Source organism: Uloborus diversus, chromosome 3, assembly GCF_026930045.1.
Source record: "Uloborus diversus isolate 005 chromosome 3, Udiv.v.3.1, whole genome shotgun sequence".
NCBI classification, from domain to species: Eukaryota; Metazoa; Arthropoda; class Arachnida; order Araneae; family Uloboridae; genus Uloborus; species Uloborus diversus.
The window spans coordinates 161125689-161143916 of NC_072733.1; the positions used below are offsets into that span (position 1 = coordinate 161125689).

Consider the following 18228-nt stretch of genomic DNA (forward strand, 5'->3'; position numbering starts at 1 on the left):
ATCAAAAACTGTCTCATAACTACGGTACCACTTTGTGCTATACTTTTACTAACACTTCTACGCAAAATTACATTAATCTTAGAGGAGCGAAAAATATAAAGACATCCAAGAGTGAAACTCTCACGTAAAAAAAAAAAAAAATAAATAAATAAATCATTATTTCTAAATCAATAGCAGACTTCCCGACTTCTTTAAATGTATTAATTTTCGAAAGTGATTTTTATAGCTATATTCATTTTCAACACATTTCAAAACAACTCGTCGCATTAGCTGAACGACTTTATTGATTTTGGAAAGAAAAGGAGTCGTAGCAGCAAAACGGAGCAGAAATCAATCATTTAAGCCCGTGCACAAGCAACTACGTTATATGCCTCGTGCCGTTGATATTTACCTTACAATGTAAGAGTTGTGTACAATTAATTGTGTAAAACCGCGAAGATTCAATTTATCATCTGGATATAAAAATGCATTGTGATTTAATTTTCAGAAGGTTTTATCTATGTTGTTTGCAATAAAAAAGCATATCTTAAGGTCAATGTTTTCATTCATTATGACACAGACTAATTTTTAAACAAAGTATCCTCGATATATGGATCCCTCAGTTGCCAAATCGATTAACTCCACACTTTAAAAAAATCGCCATTTCTGCTTTAATAGTGCTTAATCAATGCTTAGCATGTGAATTTATATTGAAGTTTTGGTTCAGTGCATTTCTGACCAGCAGTAGCAGAAAACATAACACGAGGTCCTATTCACCTCTATGGATAACACCATCCTCTTCATAACTTTTCTCTACTTTTTGTTTTATGAAGTTAATCGATTTGGCAAATGAGGCATCCATATATTCTTGTATTGGAAAAAATCTTTGGTTCGCAGTTGAGTGGTGAAACATCAGAAACTAAAAATATATAAACATTAGACATCTTATATTCTAATAGAATTCTTCGACACTGAAAGTTAAGGCAAAACAAAACTTCATCTTTTTATTGTAAAAATGAAATCAATTATATCTAAAAATGTAAAATGAAAAACAAGATCATTTTTTACAAAAACCCACGTTGTAACAAGTTGGTTTGGAAAAAAAACGAGAACTACTGCGATTCATATCAGTGCTATATTGTGCATCAAACATGTCTTGATGATAATCGTAAGCTCAAGTCTTGGTGCAGTATGAACTGCAAAGACGCTTCCTGAATAAGCTAGGTCATGATTTTAAAAACATTGCAAGTGGTGATTTTTTCATGACTATTTTCTACCTTGCGTTTTTTTGGCTTTTGCATGCGAAACTTCCTCTCAAATATCCTCACAAATTTTTGAGCATCAGTCGAGCTTCGGTCCAGCATGCAGGAAGAATAATCAGTTTTCTGCCAAGTCGAGTAAACTTTAAGTTGAATGTTTTGAAGCTTATTGTGAATAAAAAATACTTAGTTAAGAAAGAGCAAATATATAAAAATTGTATTTGTATGAGCTGAAATGATAATTAAAATATTTTTTCACGTTAAACATAAATCCCAACTTGGAGACGGGGCAAATTTACGCGTTTACGGCTGAGCACATTTACGCACGTTCTTACTGTGCACTGTTAAAAAAATTTCCTGAAAATAACGGATAAAGTACCGGCAGCAAAGTTGCCGTAAATATTACGTTTCCGTTAAATTATTTTCCGTGACTTAACAGAAGTTCCATTTCTCATTTCTCCGTTTAGTTCTGTTCTTCCATTTATAAATTTTCCGTGATTCAACGAAAATTCCATTTCTCTTCTTTCCGTTAATCTATTTTTCCGTTTTTAAATTTTCCGTTCATCTATTTTTTCGTTTTTATATTTTCTGTGTCTTTACAGAACTTTCGGTTCTTGATTTTTCGTTGCGCTATTTTTTCGTTTCTCATTTTCACATATTTTACTGAAATTTCATTCTCGTTTTTCTATCCTATGTTTAAAATGATATATATAGAAAAATAGTTAACTATTCAAAAACTATTATTGTTTTAATTTGTATTTATTGCTCATATATTTTAAGTGAAATTTTTGCTTGATAACTTACCTTTCAAGGCATCTATCTCGAAATTTGCACCTTCAGATGAATAAAAATAATCGAAAAGTACCAGCAAGGAAATTAGTGGATTTAAATATAACACCAATTTTTGATGCTGATACTGTTCGATATTTCCTTCCACATCTCCTCGTACATATTCTGGCGTGGCATGGAAAAGCATACATGAAAAATAGAATATTTTTATTTGCAGAATGAGTCAAATAAAATACCATCAAAAACCGGTTGACTTTATCATGGAATAATATACCTGATGGAGAGTACCGCATACCAATTTACTGTGTTTAAAAACAGAATCATTGACATACACGTGAAGAATTTTTTGCTCAGATGATGTATATCCCCCCCCCCCCAATCGGTGATTTCCGCATTTTTCACTCATTGGAATAGCAACATAGATTTTTAGTGCATAAGCATTATACTTAGGCTAAGCATATCAATCAGTTCGTTTTACCCAAAATGTTTTTACAAGAAACTTGCAATAATCTCAAATAAGTTTTTGGATGAGATCCTAAGGAAATAAATTAAATAATTTATATTTTTTATTATAAATGAAATCCCGAAAGGAGTAATGAATGTTTCCAGATTTCTAAGTAGTCAAAAAAACTTATTCTTGTCAAAATTGTAATTGTATTTTCAAAGATTAACAATCTACTATGCCTTTTCGCAAAAAATATAACAGCAAGAAATACTTTTATTTAGAGATTCTAAATGTTTACCTTCAATCTGTCAAAAAAAAAAACAAAAAAAGAGTGATTTTTTCTGTCTTGCTCGCATATTACGATGATCTCCGGTTGATACGAAATGTTGGCCATTTAACTTTTTAATGACTTTCAAGAATACAACGCGTTAGAGCAAAAACAGTAACTTTATAATAGTTCTATAAATTCTAAATCAGCTACCATCGGAATTCTATCAAATGCACATTAACAAAAAAAAATACATTTGTATATTAACATGTACAAAGATATTCAACAATACTTACATGTGACCAGCGGTGCTAAATTTAAGTGTCTCCATTGCAGCTGGACACAAGTAATCCAATAGCCTTTATTTTAAATGGATAACACGAGATCCTAAAACTATTCTCACCGCTAGAACACACAATATGACTAACGAATAGAATTGTCGTCGACGACGACGGACGTCGTCTAACGAATAGAATTTCGAAGTATTGAGCAAAATAATACACCGCAATAATATTCTAATACTGACTCAGTAAAACCAACATCAAATCACCAAGGCGATCAAAACACATCTGCCTGTCTGAAAATGGCGCAAACATTTTTCCACACTTACTAAGTCCAAAGGCGTAAAAACAGTTTCGACACAGTACTAGTATATTACTTTCCAGACATGAAATAGCAAGCTAGCGGTTTTGTCTACGGCATCTGAGTTGTTATTCTAAATAAGCTTTTAATTAACAACATGTAACAGTGCGATTTAATAAGCACTATCAAAAAGGGATGTTTATCATAACTTGAAGGCTAATCAGAATACTAACAAAGTACAGCACAACGGCAACCCTAGAAATGGAAAAATTCTGTTTTCATCCCTTCCTTTCGTGATATTTCTGTTGTTGGAAGGAAAAAATACGTTTTGAAGCATTACGGAAATATTCTGTTAAAATCAGTCAGAAAACTACCTGAACTTTCAGGTTTTTTTTAACAGTGTGTCTTAAGCCTTGGTTTCCTAGGAGCGAACACGCCTAGCGTCGGAAAAGCTCCTCGCCGAGGCGAAAACTTGATTCTTTTGCTCATGCGCGCCCGAGCTAAATCGACGTCGTGAATGGCCATGCCGGAATCCAATTGACTTTGATTTCAGCGTTACGGCGAGGAGCGACGTCGAAGATCGGCGATTAGCTCCTAGGAAACCAAGGCTTTACTTCTAAACACGCCCTGGTGATTTTTCGCTCCGAACTGTCTCAAAACTTTTTAGTATTTTCAGGCTATTTAGTTTTGAAAATCCACATTTGCTTTTTAAATGAGTTACAAATTTGTACCTTATAGCTTACAACATTTAAATGCTGTCTCCATGTCCGTTCAGCTTTTATTTCATACACTATTCAGTTTATAATAAATTTGCTTTATTTTAACGCTGGTAAGACATTATGTTCAAAACACTAACAGAACTACATTGTGTCAAAATAAATAAATATGCGTACGTGCCCCGTGTCCGGGGCACGTTTACGCAACCGATTTGGACTCAAGAAATAAATTTTTTTTACGGTTAAAAACACAAATTGAGCAACAACCGAATATACCAATTTTGACTCCATTAACTGCTTCATAAAACCACAATGTCTAAAATTTCCTAAGTTAAAACATAAAATTTAGAAAATTCGTTGAAAAAAAAAAGCTTGCGTAAACGTGCCCCAGTCTACCCTATTTTTATTTTATTTTTTGATTGGTACACCATAAATTTCTTAATATTTCATCTAACTTCAGAAGTAAGGTATTAATTAAAAAATTATTTTCAAAACTATTTGTGAAAAATTAACAAACAATTCACATTTTTGCTGCTTTTTGAAAATTAACTGAAAAAAAAAACGGATTTCTTAATTCCTCGACTTATTGATCATCTATCGAAGTTTGACCTATATTGATTTGATACGTTTACTATTTTATCTCGCATTTAGTCGGCACATTTACATCGATATCGCACTTAATCCAAGTACACACTGCGTTCTTCGAGCAAGAATGCTTGGAGTAAGTGTGCTTGGAATAGGTGTGCTTGGAATAAGTGTGCTTGGAATAAATGTGCTTCGAGTGTGTTTGAGAGTAAATGCTTTTTACAGGTCAGCTATTATTTGCATTCTTATGTAGGAAATATTGCGTTTCTAAACGAGGATGCATTTTTAGATTGAAGACATTTGTTATCCTCATTTTGTATAGAAGCAAGAATAGGGCATCGACTGTGTTCTTTAAATACGGTTGTCTGACTAACTTAATTCCAAAGAAGTTATTACTTCTTTTATAAATTTTCTTCACGAAAATAACTTCCATCCTTTTTATCACCAGATCTAATTATTTTTCACTTCTTTTTGTATCATAAAGGTTTTCAGTAACGATTTATCACATGGCCAAATGATTTTTTCAAGAATGGATTTATATATTTAATCATGGTTTTTTTTTCTGCTTTTCAAAAGAAAAGTTATCTCTGATTTCATTCAAAATTAATCTGATTCTGGAAGAATAAGCGTCTTTCCCTTTCAGAATGCATTCTCAGTGATCCAGGCAAAAAGAAAAGCTTCTTTTATTCTTTGGTATTCATCCATATCTGTACCGTTATGAATATCATTAAAAAAACTCTCAAACGGCACTTCTTTTTTTCAGAAATATTTATTGATTTATGTCGAACAAAGAGTCTTAACTACTTTTGCAGTTATTAGGTTTTGGAGAACGGTAGACTGACATTATCACGCAGTAAAAGGAAGATGTTTTTTTTCCTCTAAAAATGACTGTAACTTAAGTTGAAGCAATTAAAGATAAAAATAAAATCTAACAATTTTCACTATTTTCCAGATAGCATTTTTGGTGGACAATATGGAAGTGAAAGGGAAAACAGGCTTGAAAAAGAGTATGATTTACTTTTGGAAAGAAAGAATCACATAGACCAAGCTCATTTTAAGTGGAAACAAGCTCAAATAATGGTAAAACAAGCCTGTTCTCAACTCGGCCTTGCCGTTCAAAAATGGAAAGAGCTTTTAGAGAAACCAGAGAAGTAAGTATGACGTTAAGAATCGATAACTGTTTAATTATATTTCTAATATACAGTTTTTGACTTCTAATCGATTTCATAGAAACTCATTGGTGCTTCAGATCGTCCTGAGTGCAGATATTTTCAAAGATATCAGCTTCCTATACTACTGTTACCCTAATATTTAAAGACAGGTTCAGTTGTCTGGAAAATAAAAGCTACTCATTTGTTAAGTACTACTATTAATGAATGTATTTTTAGGATATCAAGACAAAATGTACAAAATGATCCGTAGTTCCTCATCTAGTTGTAACCAAACAATTTTTTCTTCTTCTTAATGTAAGTGTCTTTTTAAATTAGAAACAAACTCCATTTACCGTGTCTATAAGGTAAATAGTATTTTTTAAAATCAAATTAAGGTAGAGATAATTTAGAAATGATTTAATTTTTGCTGCTCTTTAGAATTTCTAGTTTTCTTGTTCTCGAGGTCAACTTGATTTCTTTTATGCGAGAAGAAAACTCTTTTAATCTTTCATTTCTGCACAAAATCATTTGTTTTATTTAATCAATAGTTGTAGCTTTGTTTTTTTTTAATTGAAGGTAAAGATTGATTTTAAATGCCTGACTGCTTTTCAATTATCTTTTTACAACATTTAATGGTTTAAATCATGTCTTTAACATACACACAAACGCACATATTTATGAAAATACACTAATAAGTAATAAATATACACCCCCTCCCTCTTTCTATCTAGCTTAAAGATAAAACTGCTACTTGTAGATTGTCATTACTGTTTCTAGGATAAATCAGGGGGAATCGCCGCACCCAAGATAGATGCCGCACCACTTGTATTTCGTGTAGTTAGTGATAGAAAGCAGATATGCGCTCAGTATAGGTACAAAACAAGGTTTTATTAACCAGTATATAGCGTGGGTCCCAATTTAATAATTATATTTTGCTTTAAAATCATTATTTTGAGTTACGTGTATAATTCTCCTATCGAGATTTTGAAACACTTGCTATGCTGAAATGGTTTTTGACTTCTAATAAGTGTAACCATGCATGATTTCGAAGTCAAACCTAAGTGCAATATTATAATGCAGTTCTGTGTGTATTGAAACGTCCTTCTCTTTTACAAAGACAGACAACGTGTGTGGCTTCCAAACCGTGCAATACATACCGCAATTGAGTTTTTTCTAACCATATCTTATTTTACAATGGTACTGACTTTTATATTACTGGAGTATGTTTTGTGGGTTTGATTAATGTTATGGGCTTTTTTCTTAACAACGATCTTCGAGAATCGAGATCATTTGTTTCTGACATTGGCAGGTAGTTAAGTGGTGATACCAATATGAAACTCAAAAGGATGTAAATTCATCAAGTATAGAGTACTAATAATTGTACCAAAAATAATATACAGCATGCAGAACCTAAAACTAGAAGAGTAAAACCTTCGTCACCTATTAGAACCTAAATAAACTATCTCATTCTGAGACTTAGCCACGTGATAGAAAAGAAAGACATAACAAAGAAAACAGCAGTACTCTTAGCCGCTATAGGAATGCGAATAAATCAAACTTGGGAAAAAATATTTCAAAAATGTTAAAATGTTAACAAAAAAGATGAAGAAATAAAACTTCAATGAGGTAAGGATACCACGACGGATCATCAGATAATAATGAATGTTTAAGCATTATCAAGTTCACAACACAAAAATAATTGAGTTTCTTTTAGTTTTTATTCATTAAAAATACTCCAGACATTATTTAGTTAATTCTGTTCGCGAGCCAAGTGTGGCGGCATAACTCTCGCGCTAATGCGGCGCCTTAAGCAGAATATACGGAGATGCACCACAGTGTAACGACTTAGAAAACATTCTTTAAAAATATTAGTTATTTTTCTATATTTTTCGTCGCAGTTCACATGTTTGTGATAACAGTTTACGCAACACGTTTTATTTTTTATCTTATGCACCATGCAATGTTTTACACAGCTGCAAAACAATGCGGCTTAGTTCCCGGATTACTATAATATGTGGAGAAATATCATAAAAATAAAGAGTTTGCAATGAGCTAATAAGTTATATCCTTCCCAGAAAATGGGAATAAATGTTTGTTTTTAATAAAGGGTTTTTAAACTCATTTTTAGTTCATTAAAGGAATGGAAAATGACCGTATCAGGAAGAGCTTCTTAACATTTGTTTCATAAGTACAAAAAAATGCTAAATACTCCATATAGGTTGAATGGAGTATTTAGCATTCCATTCAACCTATATGGTGTATTATAGAAGTGAGAGGCAATCATTCTCGAAAGAGGGATGTAAAATGTCATTCTCAGAAGCAAAAAGTTACTGTATCCAAATCTCGTCAGAGAAAGTCAGGAAGAGGTTTTTTTCCCAGAAAAAGTGTGAACTCAACCTAAATGTTTTTTTCTAGCATATATCTTTGAGGAAATATATTTAACCACACTAACAAAAACACTAACGCACCGCGTTGAGAGTTTTTTGCCTTGAAAGAAAACTTTATCGTTTTGAAAGAAAAACTACACAAAGTGATCTTAAGAGAGGGAGATAGACGAAGAGGGCCCACGGAATGTATATATGAGGCAAGCAAAGGGATATAAGTGAACATTTTTTAAGTGTCGAGTAAAACGCGTTTGAAAACCCGATCCTACGTTGACTTCAATCGAAATTTTATTCTAAATCATGCTGTACATCAGGACCCTCCAGAGCTACTAGAACCCAAATACAAAATAATAGAATACTTTTCGCTTTTTGGAAAAGAGTTAATTCTAACCAAATATAAGTGCAAATTAGATACTTAAATGAACGTGCCACCTTTCGTAGACCTTAAAGTGTGCATTTCATTTCAAATATACTTAATTAAAAATAATCTTAGACAGAATAATCCACAAGTTTATAGTAATGAGAGTTAACATTGAGTCAAAAAATTAGAATACTCAAATTAAAGAGGGGAAAACATTTTCAAAAGAGACAATAGCAGTACTTGAATGCGTAATTTTTTGTTAGATTCAAAATGATTTAGCCCTTTCGCACACGGATTTCACCACCTATTTACATTTATGGCTTCTGACGCTGTTTTCATTCTCTCTTCAATGCGATAAGGAGTTCCGTTTTGTTTGCGGGCACTCGGTCTTGAACTGCTTTCTTTATATCTGACGGTACCACAAATTCTTGATCGTATTGAGATCGGTAAAGATGCCAGTTTAATACTGAAATTCCTCTTTCTGTTTAAAATCTATGAGTTGATTTAGAGATGTGACACGGAGTAGAATCTTGCTGAAAGATAAATAGTGTCCTTGAATGTGTCACTGCTGTACCTCAGCTGAAGTAACATGCAGTATTATTGATAAACGGCGGATGTCACACATTGTTTTATTTTAAGATACATACAGTCACCCAATTTCAGCTGCACTCGTGCACCCACACACCATAAATGATTTCTCAAATTTGAGAGAACATCTTACACAAGACTTCTAATATGCGTTACTTTTTAAACACCATACCTGAACACCTTTTTTGTTCACATATATTTCCAAAAAAAAAAAAGAAAGAAAATTCATCACTGAATGTAATACTTTTCCAACCTTATTGCCCCTGTATGAGCTTCTCTCTGCTCCAGGAGAGTCGTGCACGTTTCTGCTTCACGTTTATCTTTAGGCTTACTTCGTAGATCCGTAATTGCAACTGCAGTTGATGCAACCATCCAAGTGCAGTTAACGTGGAGATGATAATTATACATTCTTTCCTCACTTATGGACGTAAGAAACATTTTTCAATGATTATTTTGGACGATTCAATTTAATTTGGTTTCATCTCTGCCAATTTTACAATTTTTCTATCTCATTTACTTCGGTTACTTTTTAGTTGGTCAGTCCTTCTATATTTCTTTAAAACCTTACATACCGTAGCTTGTAAAACATTCATTTGAATTGAGTTGAATTGTTTTTTTCTAACTTTAAGCAATGATACAATACGTAACTTCGTTTTTTCCCCTATTTATCACCTTGAAGATCCATTTTGAGCAATAAAAGGGCGTAAAGTTATCAGGGCGCCAAGCTTTATGCTTGTGACAAACTATCGGCTAACAAGTATGCAAATATTTTCGCTACTTTTTAAAATTCACATTGGATTAATAGATTATTCTAATTTTTTGATCCATATAAAAAATCAATATAATTTTCCAATGGGCTAATGATCCATAAAATGTTAAAATAATGTCTGCAAAGTTTTTAAAATTAATTTCCCACTCACGAATAACGTGTTTTATTCGTTTTAATTTACATGTGTTTATTTTTCCGACGCAGAGGCAAGTTTTGTTCAAACAGTTCAGACATTCTATTATTTTGAATTTGGGTTGTAGTACCATCTTGTACCCTAAAACAGAGGAGATGCTCTCCTACCCTCCTTTAGATTATATGCAAATTTTTAGTTTCGGTACTACATCCCTTTGCTTCTCACTGCCTCATATGTTAATACGAGTTTGACTTTATTTCAGGTAATCAATCAGCCCATTTATTTACAAATAAGGTTTATATAGTTGCTGAAACATCCAACATCAAAACAAACTTCATAAACACTGTAAACAAAAGAGTGAACAAATATATATATTTCCAAATATGATAAAATATTAATCCAAATCAGCCACTACACTAGTAATTGACACTTATAAAGAAAATATAAATCAACATGAGAAATTATAAAGTTGTATTAAAACTACAATTACTTTTTAGTTTATTCTTATCTCATCTTGTGGAGCCTGTGGTTCTGTTGTCAATTTATTATTATTTTTTTTTCATAAATATCAACTACTAGTGCAGTGTCAATTACTAATGTGGGTGTACTGGTATTACTGATTGTCTTATCTTTACTCACGGCTGAATGACTGAAGATCTCAACTGTCCCTACATAAACTCGTAAAAAATTCCATGACCCAATGATAAGACAATTCAATCATGGAGACATTTTTGCGCTGAGAAATGGAAAATATTTTTTTTTTAAATGAAGGAATGAGAAAATTGTTCACATGTGCCTCCTCCCCCTCCTTACCCCTATACTATAAAGTAAATTGGCCATATTTCGTCCCCGCCCTAAGCTTTTTGGGCTCTGATTAGCATATGTTACGAGTAATTAATCATATATATATATAACACCAGCAACTAAGCCTGTACGTGGCATTAAAGTTTAAGTACATTAAACGGATTTTGTTTTCAGTTGAAACAAATGTTTTAAAAAATGCACTTTTACCAGAATTGAAAATTGGTATCATATTTTTGTCCCTTCTCCCTTACACCTTCTAAAAGAAGTTATATTAGATTAAAACTTAGTAGGTAAAGGTAAATACATATTAGGAATTGTGTTAGAGAAAAACATCATGCATTGTGCACTTTTTTTTTACGATATACTTAACTAACAAATATAAGATTGATTTTTTAAGCCTCCAAACAAAGATCATTTACATATAATATTATTTTAAATCAAATTTTCAAAAATCAAAAAAGTTCTCCCAAACTGCAACGCAGCAGACTAGACTTATGAAACTTCAACAAATAAATATTATTCTTGACTGTAACCAAAAATAAAAAAATCACCGGTGGAGACACCTAGTGTTAGACCAGAGAAACTTTGGAGGCGGAAATGCGGCTGCTATATGTAGATAAATTGATTGATACATGTGTGTGTAGTATAATAACTTTAAAAGGTCAAAAGAAATTGATGTAAATGCTCAATACTTAAAGTAATTCAGCTTCATTTTGTGTACTTATTAAATATTGATTTTCTTAATTTCACTGATAGACTTTAATTTTTTACAGCGATATGGAACAAAGGTATTATCATGCTGCTGAAACTAGGAATAATTTAGTGGCTGCCAGCCAAAATCTTCAAGGAGCTCATAGTTTTCTGCCTAATATTGCTTTTCCGTATTGCGGAGAAGATGAAGTAGATACCCTGAACAAGGTAAGCACTTTTGTCTTTATTATAACAATCTCCGTACAGTATTTAGAAGATTCAAAACCTGTTTTGATCAGCACAGTTAGTTGTAGGCTACAGTGATAACTATATCTATGCTAAAAGAAAAAAAAATGACGCATATAAAACGCGTGTTCAAGTTAAAGTGAGTCTACTCTTAAAAGCAATGGTACTAAGTGTATTCTTCTCTATAAAAATTTTAAAGCTGAAAGGCATATCGTATTTCATAATACCCGAAAAGTACCAGAGAAGTATTGATTCCACAACGTCTCCTGTTTCTTTCTTTTTTTTTTTTTTTAATTATCTGCACGCGCACACACATGAGCTATTGATTCAAGTATTCTCTTATCTTTTAGAAGACAAAAAGTACAGAAAGTAACACGTGCCGCATTGCACCAATTTAATATTGGCCCCCAAAAGTGTCCTCTAAATAAGTTTTGCATAACTTCCTTACTGTATGTACTTAAAAAACTAGCTGTAAGTTTGCGTTTAACCGGACTACGTATTGGTTTTTGCCACTCGCGCACACAGTGTAAATGGCTAAAACCAAGTGCACCAGTAATTGGCAAAACTCTTTCACGTGGCACCACTATCGTTAAATGCCATTACCATTTTGAGATGTTTGATACCTAATTTCATACCAGATGGAGGTGCCTGGGCTCTTGCCATGCGAAATTGTACTAGTAATTCAAGTCAAATTAATATTTAAGGAGTCTTTAATATGCCACATAATCATAGGACATGAACATGAATGATTTTCAATATTTTGACAATCAATCGATTGGGGCTGAGTTTGAAAACGAAAACTTCGGCGTAAGAGACCCTGCTTCTTTTGAATTTTTACAATTTCTGCTGAGGCTCTAACTACCAATAATCAATAAACGAGCGATATACACATATAGATAGGCGAGTTAACTGGTCGTAAAAGTAGCAAGTATATCTTTCTCTATGAATATTTCAAAATATTAATAACTCTATTATTTAAACAAATAAAATACTGTTGCAGAAAAATACTCCACTAGACCGTGATAATACTAAATAATATTAACAGAAGATTACTTAAAATTATTTTATTGTGCTCCAGTTTTCTTGCTACTTTAAAATATATTCCGGTATATTTTGAAAATTAGTGTATTTTAGTTTGTATATGTTTTGTATCTTTAAAAAATGACTATTCGAGAGTCCCATTTCAATGAATGTCGGAATAACATTTTCTGTGTTTATCATCTTCTTCTTTCATGTATTGTTAGTCACTAAACACAGTTCATATATGCAAATCCTATCTAACAAAGATAGGCCAGTTGCATAAAATTTCCAATTACTGCCTCAAAGTGTTTTTCCTTTTGCACTCATTTTACAAACAATTTATTAAAAAGGTAGTTATTCTCCGAAATTTGTGGAGTTTCATTCAAAAGATGTCCATTGGAGACAACAATCCGAAATAATGCGCATTATTCATAAAAATACGATATCGTAATTTCGATGATTGAAATAAACGGAATTAACAGAAAAAATGTTCAGTTACTTCAAGATGGGAATAATTTTTTTTTACAAATCTCTGCTTACCTCTCAAGTATCTCATTTTTATATCTTTCCCATTATCTCTCTAGTCTTGTGTTTTAATCTCTCTCAACAAAAAAAAAATATAATTTTAATTAAAAAAAAAATATATTGCAAGGACTCTTTCATCTACCGGTCAGTACAACGTATGATATATTGCATTGTCTTCTGAATCCCAAGCCTGTTTTCGTATGAAATATCCTATTTCATTTCGTATTTCACACACATCTCATTTGAAATGAAATCATTAGTTGTAAAACAAAACTCACATACTTTAATTAATTTTCTGAATTCCTTCAAAAAATGAGTTAAAATAATCAAGAAATAAAGCACTTGTTATATTTTTGTCATATGTTTCAAAAACTAGAAACACTTCAACTAGTATTACAAAAATGTTTTTAATTGGTGCTTTAGTTGAATAAGACATTTAAAAGATAGTATCTAAGCACTTAAGGATAATTCTACAGCAAGAAAAAATAAAGTAAGAAGCCACTTAGCCAGAAGCTGTAATGAAGATTTACGACAAAAATGTTTTTTTTTTCCTCGTTCTAAGTCGTTGATCGACGTAAAATTCATTATTTTATATATAATAATCACTGAATCAATTTCTTGGGGAAGTCTCCCAATTGAGGGGGGGGGTAGCGCCCTTACTGTTGGGGGCGGGGATTGGCAATTCTGCTGTATGAATAAAAATCACCTTTGTAAGATAAACAAAAATTATCAAAACTTTCAAACGGTGCCGGTAGAGGGAGCTGAGTTCCCCTAACAGAACGAAATGTCAGTTAAAAGATAGCTGCTATAACGGAAGCGTGGTCAACCGTAAATACCTCCCATTATAGGGTCATGATAAGTCGATTGCGAAAGGCAATTTGCCGTAAACGACCTACACTGTTCTCCTCAGGAGTTTAGTTGGTGTCCGACAATGCTCGACCGCATACAGCCACAGCTACGCGCGATTTGCTACAGCGTTTACGGCGGCAAATATTGGACCACCCTCCTTTTATAGCCGCGATTTCGCACGAAATGATTTCCACCTCTTTGGACCTTTACAGAAACGCTTGTGTGGTCAGCATTTCAGAACCGATGCTGCGGTTCATCAAGCCGTCTTGACGTGGTTTCACAACTTTGTCGATGATTTCTTCCGTGAAAATTTAGATGGTTTGGTGTACCGCTCCAACAAATGACCCGATAAGTATGGTGACTATGCAGAGAAGTAATCTGTACCTTAGCCTATTTTCATTGCATATATATCTTTGTTATTCAGGAATAATTTTTTATGCTACATGGGCTTGTTACCTTGCTTTTTGAAATACACTCAATGATAACGATTTGAGAATTTACTTTCATAATATCAAACTAATGAAAACAATTAAATGTACATGTGCGATTTAATTTCAATTGAAAATTCAGAAAATCAATTATCAATGTTACTTGAAAGCTCAGAAAGAAATTAATCATTTCATTGTAGACTCATTAAGATGCCCAAATTAATGATAGCATTCTTGCTGAAATGTAAAGCCATTTTTTAAATGCAGTGATTCTTCAGTGGTGTCTGGTGTCTTCCCAGTTCCGCAGTTCCTATTTCCCCGAAATTGCATTCCTGTTTCCTCAATATGATGGTTTGATTTGACCTAGAATGCCAATTTGACGGAAAGTAGTGAAAAAAAAAGTAGTGAAATAGCCCATTATAATTTGTTCTTTATAAAAATTACCATAAGTAGATTTAAATTTCAAAATTTATTCAATAATTATTTCAAAAATTAAACAATGTTATCGAAGAAGGAAGTCATTTTTTGTTCTTTCGAATAACCCTTGCAATAGTGCCTAGTATAGTTATATACTCCTGTTTGTGAAAATTGCAACGTCACGAAGGACTTACAAGAGTGAGTTGAAAATTGCAGGAAATGTAAAGAAGGGTATGATTAGAATTGCTGACCGGTACCGTATGCGTATGCTGAGCAGCGCCCTTTGAACGGCAGATCAAACCGAATATAAATAGACGGCTGAAGCGAGGCGTGTATGATTATCGGTGGTTATATCTAGAGTAAACGTTAACTGAATCTTTACTATGCCTCTTCGACGAAAGAAAGTGAAATTTGAGCAAATTTCGGAGTTTGAACGGGGCAGAATCGTTGGCCTTCGTGAAGCTGGATTGTCTTATCGTGCAGTAGCCACTCGTGTGCAGCGTAACAGCAGCACAATCATGCGTGTTTAGAAGCAGTGGACGGACAAGGGTCGGACAGCTTGGAAATCCGGAAGTAAACCCCGAAATGTGACGTCAGCTCGCGATGACAGATACCTGGTGCATATGGCGCTGACGGATCGCACAGCTTCTTCTAGACAATTGGCAGCACAGTGGTCAATAGCTACAGGTGTTCGTTTCATTGTATGCTTCATCAATTCGGAGACGTCTGCTGCAGCGTGGGCTGCGCGCAAGGATTCCTTTATACAGGATTCCTCTCACGCAAAACCATCGCCGCCTGCGGCTACAATGGGCCAGTGTGCATAGGAGCTGGCGTGCTGATTGGTAACAGTTCGTCTTTTCTGACGAATCCCGCTTCAATTTGTGGCACCATGATGGCCGAATTTCGTGTCAGACGCTAGCCGGTGAACGGCACATTCTGGAACGCCACAGTGGATGAACACCCGGCCATAGCATATCATGGACGATCACAATTGCTACGGGCAATTTGAACAGTACCCGATACATAAACGAAGTTTTACAGCCCAACGCTATTCCTTTCCTGCAAGGACTGCCAGGGGTTGCATTGCAGCAGGATAATGCCTGTCCACATGTCACCAGGGATGTCAAATCCTACCTTGATTCGCAGCAGGTACAGCTTCTTCCTTGGCCTGCATATTCCCCGGATATGTCACCGGTTGAAAATGTGTGGGATTTCGTTGGGAGGCGTCTCGCTCGTGATCCTCGTTCTGTTGCTTCGACAGACGAACTTCGGTTGCGCATACAAACATGTGGAATACTCTTCCGTAGGCAGATATTCAAACTTTGTTTCACTCCATGCCGAGTCGTGTAGCAGCTCTTATTGAGGCGCGTGTTGGCCACACAAGATACTAATTTCTATCTCTTTTTATTGTTTGTTTCGTAATAAAATGAAATCATTTATTTGTACCATTACCTCTCAACTGTGTATTAAATTTCATTCAACTATCATGCTTCCTTCATGGTGTTGAAATTTTCACAAATAGGAGTGTATTATACTTTTATTAGTTACCGAAACTACAGTTTCATTGAAACTGAGTTTGAAAAAGGCAGACGATATTTGATTGGAAAAATAATTCTATTTTTGAATTCCTATTTTACACGTGTTTTATTTTCTCACGCTGATTTGTAAAACTCGTACAAACGATGAAAAAAAAAAAAAAAAAAAACGAGCTGAGCAGAAATTAAAAGCCAAAATCTTTGCTTAAAATTGTAGTAAAGTAGGACAAACTTGATTTTTAAGGAAAACAACTTCGAGGTGCATCCCTAAGTATCTAGCACAAAAATTCCATATGCCTTGTCTTTTTTATCGGGCAAAGAGGCCCGATAAAAAACGAAGAGTAAGAGCACACACTTACTCTTCATTTTATTTGCATAGAAGGATGATACTTGCGGGGAGAAGAGGGAGTGCTAGACTCATATCAAATTTCCTTCTACTGGGGTTAAAAAACAGGCACTGGAGGAAAGATTTTACTAAGATATTTTATGCATTTCTTTATTCTTTGCCCTAAATAAGATCTTATGATTAATCTACAAGTATCAACTTATCTAGTTTTTAATTAGTTACAGTGTGCACATGTTTATCAAATGCAGTCAATTCAATAGTTGTCACTCCTCTACATTTTCCAATTGGTTAATTGAAGTTCTTTAGAGACCGGAAGGTTAACTTTCTTATTGACCCTTTTTCTCTCAGGTCGAAGCGGTTTGGTCCCTCGCACGCTCTGTAATTGAGTGTTGAAAAATGAACACTGACTCAATACCAGTTTAAGCATTGTGAAGGTCTGTAGTGAGAAATAAACTTCATATCTCAAGCCAAGTGATATTTGCTGCTATTTTGGTTCACCCGATATTGAAAGACATCAGATTTGATGTATAGAATAAATTTCAACCCTTATTCATAGTTCTAAATTAATGTATTTGTTATTGAAATAATCAAAACATTTTGAAAATTTTATAGAAATGTTAAAAAGAGCACATCTGAAATTAATTTCAATTAAAGGATCCATATACTTGAGGTTATTTTTTTTTTTTAAATTTTTTCTAAAACGTTATTTTCTCTCAGCAATCGACTGTCAGTATCACTTCAAAAATATTTAACAGTTATAATAGTACCTAATTCAGAACTCCTTCCAGTTTTGATGCTACAATCTATTACCGATACTCATGGCAAACTATAATTAAAATATTTTTTTTTTCTTTGAACATGACATCTTCTTTTTATTGATTAATTAATGGATTTGTTGAATTACTCAAACTGAGTTTTCGGATAGAATTCTATAAAGCTAAAGTTTAATCGTAACAAATCATTTCTCTTTTTATGCGCTGCCGATGAACTCATACAGTAATAGTATAAAGCATATATTCTAACTTAGCTTACCCAAAGCTCCAATAATATTTTAAAGTCTAAAAGCAATAACGTAAGACTTTCCACTTGAAACTGTTTCTTTAATATCCAGTTAGTAATGTATTGTTCGTCTGTTCATGTTTTTTTACCCGAAAAAGATGTACTAGTTGCTTGCATGGGAAAAAGGATCACTAGTGTTTTTTTTTTCTTTTTTTGTATTTTTAATTTTTTGTACAACATATGGACATATGCAAGCAATAAGTCAGATTTTCAACATAATTAAATTTTACTGAGAGTCAAATTTGTTTTTATCTTTAGAAAGGGGTTAGAAGTTTTTGGTGAGAGCCGTAAAAAACAAAT

At 33.4% G+C, this 18228-nt stretch overlaps 1 protein-coding gene across 1 annotated transcript in view; it reads left to right on the top strand.

Annotated features, from left to right (window-relative positions):
* The window catches only part of LOC129218305 (uncharacterized), a 155306-nt gene that overhangs the window by 34587 nt on the left and 102491 nt on the right, over window positions 1-18228 (top strand). The window contains exons 5-6 of the mRNA XM_054852542.1: window positions 5576-5774; window positions 11587-11731. Coding sequence (XP_054708517.1) covers window positions 5576-5774; window positions 11587-11731 — 344 coding nt within the window. The remainder of the gene's footprint in view (window positions 1-5575; window positions 5775-11586; window positions 11732-18228) is intronic.